We start from the raw sequence: 7,186 nt of genomic DNA, 5'->3' as shown, positions 1-7,186 counted from the left end.
ACGACGAGCCGACGACGAGGCGCGGCACCGGAGGCGATCTTGCTGCACGTGGACGAGCTGTTGAGGAGCTGCTGGACGTGATCGACTACGTACGACTACGTTGATCGACTACGTACGACTACGTGATCGTCTTCACTGCATCGACGCATATCTACATCTTCCGCACCAGTAGTGCGTCGAGTGGTAATCCCGTGATCCTTATACGGCAGTTCTTCCTGGTTATACACGGTAGAATTTTGATTTGCGCTAGTGTAGCCTACCTCGTATCCCAACACATCTCACCATCACACAATTTATAAACACATGTTTACTAATCAACGGGAGCTTTAACTATGTGGGCTTGTGACAGTGAGCCTCGGCAATCTAGATAGATTTATGACTCTGTGCAGCGGTGGACACTTTATCCATATGTTCAGTCAGCCCATACCTTAGCTTTAGGCGGTGCTGACCCACAAGATCCATACCCGCCCGCGTCTATCTCTAGATAGCATTCCCTAGGTCCATCCACTAATACACTTGCGGTCTAAACAGGGGTGACTATCATCCGTCACGCGGATATCAACCTGGGAGAGTGTGCACAAAGAAAATAAACAGGGTCTCTGCCCTCAGGGTCTCCGACCCTCTCAGTCAACCTGTGCCAACCAGACCTAGGACTATGCGAAGGTCCTGCTCCAGCATATCTGTTGCCCACCGTGGCCCATTGGGATAGATTACTAGGTTCAGCTAGCGGGGTTTGAATCAATGCCTCACATAACTAGGTACTCCTGAAGGTTGTACCTTTTTGGCTCGTATGGCTATATGTATCACTAGAAAGACTTGCCCATGAACCGATCCTTATATGACCAAAGTAAGCTTTGGGATAGAATCCATCAATGAGGCTACCCCCTTACTTCCTTGTCCTGTCCTTAGGGGTTTCTAACTCTTTAGTTGGCTCATTTTAGATTTACTATGAAACCCCACGCCATTTGGGTTTTTTCATAAAAATCATTGTATTTGTAATGTTCCTAAAAATTCTATTTCTAAATGGCGCTCGATAGTCGATCCAGTCATGACTGGGGTCGTTACCAGGATGTTTGGCTAGAGGTGGCTCCAAGTCAAGGCAAGGAAGACAATATACGTGGGTTGCTCCTATAGTTTTATAACATATGCAAGTCAAGTTATTATCTTGGTGAATTTTAATATTTATGAAATATAGGATAAAAATATGATCGAGGGGTGGGTGCTAAGGACTTGCCTTCATTGCGCCTCCTAGGTTGACCAGGCCTTGGCTTCTCGTCGGAGTCTTCATCGGAGCGTGGTCAGGCTAATGCTTCAACTCATCTTTTGGATGACATGGACCTTCAGCTTAAGGCCTTCTGGATCCTGGGCCTCCAGTTGGGCGTATCCTCAGCTTATGCAAGCACATAAACAAGCAAACAATTATAATAATCAATATCTAGCTTAGGAAAAATGAAAAAGACTAGACGATGGAGGTTTTGGGAATTATTCGATATCTAATGAATAATCTCCAGATAAAGAGGAATAATTCATTAATAATTTAGAAATGGAATTCTAATAATTAATGGATTGGAGGGTTGGACTTCAGAAGAATACTAGGGAGTTTAAGAACGGATTTCCTAAGGCATAACAGCAAGGTTTTATCGATATCTAGGGTTTTGGTTCGGCAGTATATCAGCTAGGTTGGGTCAATATATGAGGTTTGAATTGGGCAGCATAACAGCTAGGTTTTGGAATAGACTCTAGGTATGATGTGGGTGTTGTGAGGATGGATTTCAAGGCTAGGAAACTTGCACACTGAGCTCAACTTTATCTCGGGGCCCTGTTCTATGGCGGGAGGAGCTCTGACAAGTTCACATGGTTTTGGGTTTCGGTGTTTCTTTGATGCTAGGTTTAAGACTTGAGAGCTCGCTTGGTAGACACCACTTCTACTTGGCCTAGTGCTAGGGGATAGCCACATAGCGGCAGGTAGAGCTGGGCAAGATCAAGTGGAATAGGAAGCTAGAGAGTTTGCTCGATGGATTCTATTGGACCTGACTCGGTGCTAGGGGATAGTCACACGGTGACAGACGGAGCCGAGCAAGATCAGGCATCAAGGAGGCTTAGGTTATACCATCATCTTCTTGAGTTCACCCTTCCTCCATCCTACCCCCCAGGCTTGCACCTCCGGCAGGAGATGATCGACAGTGACTCGGATGTAACCTGGTTAAAAATGATGGCTTGACTATTTTGCGACTGTTAGATGCTTTCGCGGGCAGTGAACGTCTATGGCAGGAAAGGGTAACAGCTACGCTAGGGTAGCCAAGGGAGCATATGAGGTGTAATTGGGAGAGTAAGAGTGGGAATAGGTTCATATGGACCTAAGATATTTTTGCAAATTTTCATAGGATTTTTTTTGGAATTAAAATAAATAGAGAGGCTATTTTTGGTGTACACTACATTGGGCTTTTCCTATTGTGTGTCGGATGAGTAATTTGGAAAAGGGTCTATATGGGATGAGCTATAGAAATGAAAGGCATGGATAGGTTTAGAATATTTCTTAGTAGTTTTGGTGAATTTTGGGGAATTTTTGGCATAGTGGAACGGATCTAACTAGAATCTTGTGTACACTTTACCGGGTGTACCCAGCAATTACACATAGATGATGCTGAGGGGTGGGGTCCGCCCGACGCACCGTGCTGTGCGCCAGCTTGGTGGACTGGTGGACCAGCGCGCCTCCTATTTGCAGTCCAGTCGACCATGCGCACGGATGCGAGGTGGTAGGGGAGGGACGGACGAGGTGACGGTGTTACGGCCGGACCCGTGTGGCAGGGAGGGGGAGTAGGACGGAGGGGCAACGACGCGGTGACAGCATATCGCTTCGATGTCGAGGCCGGCAGCGGCGGCGGCGGCCCGCAATGTGCGCCGCCGCATAACACGGCGGAGCGTCGCCGCGTAACACGGCGGAGTGTCGCCGGAACCGGGATAGAGCTCGCCGCCAGTGTCCGAGCTAGCACTGGGGGAAAGAGGAGAACAAGGTGAGCTCGTTGGTGGTGCTGGGATTATGGGGGAGGGAATGGAAGAGGCGCGGTACTTGGGGGACAGTACACGATGCGCGTCGGGCTTCTGTAGAGAAAGGGTGAGGATGGTAGGCTATTTATAGGTACGGAGGGGGGTGTAGGGGGGCTGCCACGTTGTTGGGGAGGGGTGAGGATGGGAGGATGGCATGTCGGATGAGGCCGGCAAGGGGCTTGGCACCGCGGCGGGGATATGATTGCCCAGGGGCCATGCATGGCAGCCAGCAGGGATATGTGAGGGCCAAGGATGGGCGACGGGAAGCTGTACCGCGTAGGAGCGTAGTGCAGTGGTGGGGCAGAGTTAATGCGGCGGCGATGAGGTGGCGCTGGGGTTTAGGGGAAGGGATGGCAGCGGTATGGTCAGCTGCGTTGAGGTGGCCTTCGACCAGGGATAGGGCTGGAGGGGGGTATCACATCGGGCATGGCGGTGCGCAGCGCGGCAGAGCGGAGCGGCGAACCACAGCGGCACTGGGGGAATCGCACACCGGCGGCGGCGCTGGCAGCGCGCGGAGAGCGGGCAAGCGGGCCGCGAGGCAAGTTGGGACGCAGCGTGGAATGGGCCGCGTGCTGGGCATGGGCGAGCATGCCGAGTGGGCCTCGAGTGTGGGTGCGCGGGCGGAGGATGAGCCGATAGTGGGGCGGGCCAAAAAGGAAGTTTGAGGCCTATTTATCCTCTAATTGGTTTTGTTTAAATGGATTTGGAGTTCGAATTTGAAATGATTCGAATAGGATTTGAAGTGGGGCATAGTTTGGTCTGGAACTTGGAGGCTTTTTGGGAGGGTTGGGAAGCTGAGAGTGTTTGGATAGATTTAATATTCAAATTAGATTTGAATATTAGGTTTAAGGTTTTTACGAAAGGAAATATTTTGATAAGGTTTCTAGGACTTTGGATGATGAGAGGACAGGGTCAAGAATTTGAATATTATATTTGCATGATATTCAATAGGAATTTTGGCATTGATTTGAATAAAATTTAAATATTACTTCAAAGGGTTTTGGAGAGAAGGTTTATAAGGAAACGCTTGGGAAGAGAGGTTTGAGAGGGGTTGCTAGAGCAATCAAATGCAGCACATATGCAGCACATATGCTCATGTTTATGCAAGATTTATTTGTAAAACCGTTTTTGAATATTTGGGAATAGAGAATGTGTTTAGTTAAAAGAAATTTTTTAAAATGTCAGTATTTTTTTTAAATGCTCCAAAAAAGCAGGATGTTCTATGCTCGAGGGTACTTTGGCAAAAACTAATTAGAAACGTGGCTCAATCCTAACTGCATAATGTGAATCAGACGGGTGACGTTTTCTCACCTAGAGAGACGCCGCAGCTAGCCAAGAATGCCAATTACTTTCGCACAAACGCACACACAAAAAATAGAAGTCACCCAAACACATGTAATACACTCATAGCTCTAAGTGCACAAAATTTTTGAATACCCCAGATCAAGAAGCTCCGCAAAACAAGCTCTTTGTGCAGAAAAGGTATGTTGGTAATGTGCCCAGTAGCCAATCGTAAACAATTTAGATTACAAAGCCAATGGATGTTGATCCATGAGGGATTGACTAGGCTATTAATGGGCTAACAGTGTGCAAGCCTATTAGCGTCCTCTAAAAATATGTGGAGTGGGGTGTGGGCAAGTCATTATTTCATCGTGCTAGAAACCCGAGCTGCCACGTGCACTCGGATTAACCCTGAAGACCTAGCTGGGCCTGCGGTGCTAGCACACCTGTGCACTACATTCTATCTCCATATGTGTCTACTCCATGGAGGCGCTGCAGTTGTTGCTGATGTGTTGATCAGTGGGTGAGGTTTATGTTGGGATGAGGATGAGGCGATAACGGTCGACTACTTTCTCAATATCGACGCGCATCTATGTTGGACCGGCTGCTCCAACATTGTGTTCGCTGTGTTGCGTGTACAATTATAATGATACATGACCTCTTTACTCGCAAGTATACTGGTTGAATGCAGTAGATGATAAATTGGTATGGCTATCGTAGCCTACATGCTTCGCTTCAAGGTACATGTACAAAATAATATGTGGATATTTTACAACCTACTTCCTCCGTCTTAAATTATAGGTCATTCTGACTTTTATATATTTATATATATTATTATGCATGTTGACATAGGGTATATCTAAGTGCATAATAAAAATAAATTTAAAAGTACCAAAATGACCTATAATTTGGAACGGATTTCCTTCTAGGCGTACAGCCCGGTGATTTATCAGATGGGCTCTCCGATCCGATGGGCAAAGGAACCAGAGGTTCCTACGCCCTACTCGCACAAGGGACCATCTTTCTTGTGGGTATCTTTCTGGTGGGAAGTGTAAAAAATCAGTCATATGTGTAGCAGTCCTCCAAATTGCATCGTAAAACTTCATATCATACGTGTAGTCATACTCGCGTAAGGGATATGCTTTTTGCTTCTAAAGAATTTGTTATATGTGCTGTAAAGCAACAACAGTTTAATTAATTTGCCATATTTTGACTGATTACATCTCTTGTGCTCGTGGCCCATATTGCTGAGTTCCTAGCTAGTGCCCACCGGAAACATGACAACTCCAACCCATTGCTCTTCTTAGTTGTTCTTGGTTGTCAATATGCCCCAGTGCCCACCAGAAACATGCATGACAAATCCAACCGAAGCGCATTCGGGCCATTGGATCCCTAATGATCAAGAGGGGTGAATATATCACCACTCACTTAATTGACTCCTGTTTTGGACCCAGCTTCAGACAACAAGGAGCAAGTACTATATAAAAATTCTTGGCTCTAGTCGCTGTAAAAACAAACTAATTAAACTACGTGCAATAATAGACAGCATCCACAGCTACCACATGCTCCTGCACGTTCCGTGCCGCTACCGTCCACCCAGCAGCTTCTATGAAAGGAGGCAGGGGTCGGCATGGGTCGTCACTCGTCATCCCATACAGGACTGCTCATAGAGTCACAGACTATCCCAGCTGCTTCGACCCCAAACATAGCTACCTTCAGTTTGAGCCCCATGGCACCGGCGAACCTTGCTGCCGTGCTCGTCCTCGCCGTAGTCGTCTGCGCCTTAGCCGCCGCACCTGCTGCCGCATACTACTCAGGTGGCGCGCCCGCGCAGGAGAGCTGCCAGACGCAAATCGAGTACTTCACCAACTGCCTGGCCCATGACGAGATCCGCGAGCAGTGCTGTACCGTGGTGGAGAACGAGAAGTGCCTCTGCCAGCTGAAGCGGGAGGTGTCGGTGCCCTGCAGCCTGCACCGCCGCCACGAACGCAAATGCGGCCCGATCAAAGGGCCAGCCGCGCCGACTGTGAAGCTGGCCGAGCTGCAGCACCTCCCGTGCTTCAAGACACTCAAGTGCTGAAACGCCTAGCCGGTTCGTCTTGCGTTTCGATCGCGCACGTATGCTTGGTGTCTCATTGTTCACTTGTTGTTGCTTCTGGTTTTTTCATACCTTTTACTGTTGATGTACTAGTGTACCAACTAGCCTTTTGTAGTGTCCATGTGAGCTTTCTTTTTCGTTTTTCACCCCTCTACGTTATATATAAGAAAGCAATGTGGTTCTGGAACTCTTCTTACGGGGACAAACAGTAGCAGTGATTTTATCTTTTTTATAAAGAATGTTTTATTAATTCCAAGATCATTACATCGAGTTGATACAAACATCTTGAAATACTCCTGACCTTTGTATATCCAAGATGCACACAACCTTACAAAAGAAACACAAAAAAACTGGTGCCCTAACGACACTCAATTCGACAACTAGACTGCCACCCACCATGTGCTCGAGTAAAAAAACTCCTCGGCCACCTGCACCATCCATCGTGATGCCGCAATAACCAAATCATGTGGTCTGGACTTATGTAAGATCGCGCATGTATATATGAAGCCGCCAGTGCGTAACCGAGAAGATAATCTGCAAAGGGGATGTAGAATTTTTCTTTTCAAAAACCAAATCATTTCTACAAAGTCGCAACGTTCAATAAGCAGCTGCCACCCCAACCAAACTAGATCCTTACTAATTATACCCTATAGCCAAGCCCCAAACATATTCGACACACTATGAGGTTTATAAAGTCCTGAGGCTGCATGTATAATGGACTATACAGCACGAGCAAAGCGACAATCAATAAATAGGTGC

At 47.3% G+C, this 7,186-nt stretch overlaps 1 protein-coding gene across 1 annotated transcript; it reads left to right on the top strand.

The window, feature by feature from the left end:
• The first annotated feature begins 5,976 nt into the window (after nucleotides 1–5,976).
• On the top strand, nucleotides 5,977–6,663 carry LOC101776067. The gene has a single exon (XM_004983269.2). It carries the CDS (start codon nucleotides 6,059–6,061, stop codon nucleotides 6,407–6,409), a length of 351 nt encoding a protein of 116 aa, XP_004983326.1. The 5' UTR covers nucleotides 5,977–6,058; the 3' UTR covers nucleotides 6,410–6,663.
• Nucleotides 6,664–7,186: the final 523 nt, after the last annotated feature.

The sequence above is a fragment of the Setaria italica genome, chromosome IX (assembly GCF_000263155.2).
Source record: "Setaria italica strain Yugu1 chromosome IX, Setaria_italica_v2.0, whole genome shotgun sequence".
Classification (NCBI taxonomy): domain Eukaryota; kingdom Viridiplantae; phylum Streptophyta; class Magnoliopsida; order Poales; family Poaceae; genus Setaria; species Setaria italica.
This window is presented reverse-complemented; position numbering and strand designations above follow the sequence as displayed.

What these genes read in the sequence shown, in the direction of transcription:
- LOC101776067 (XM_004983269.2), top strand. Translation starts at nt 6,059, where the DNA reads ATGGCACCGGCGAACCTTGCTGCCGTGCTCGTCCTCGCCGTAGTCGTC.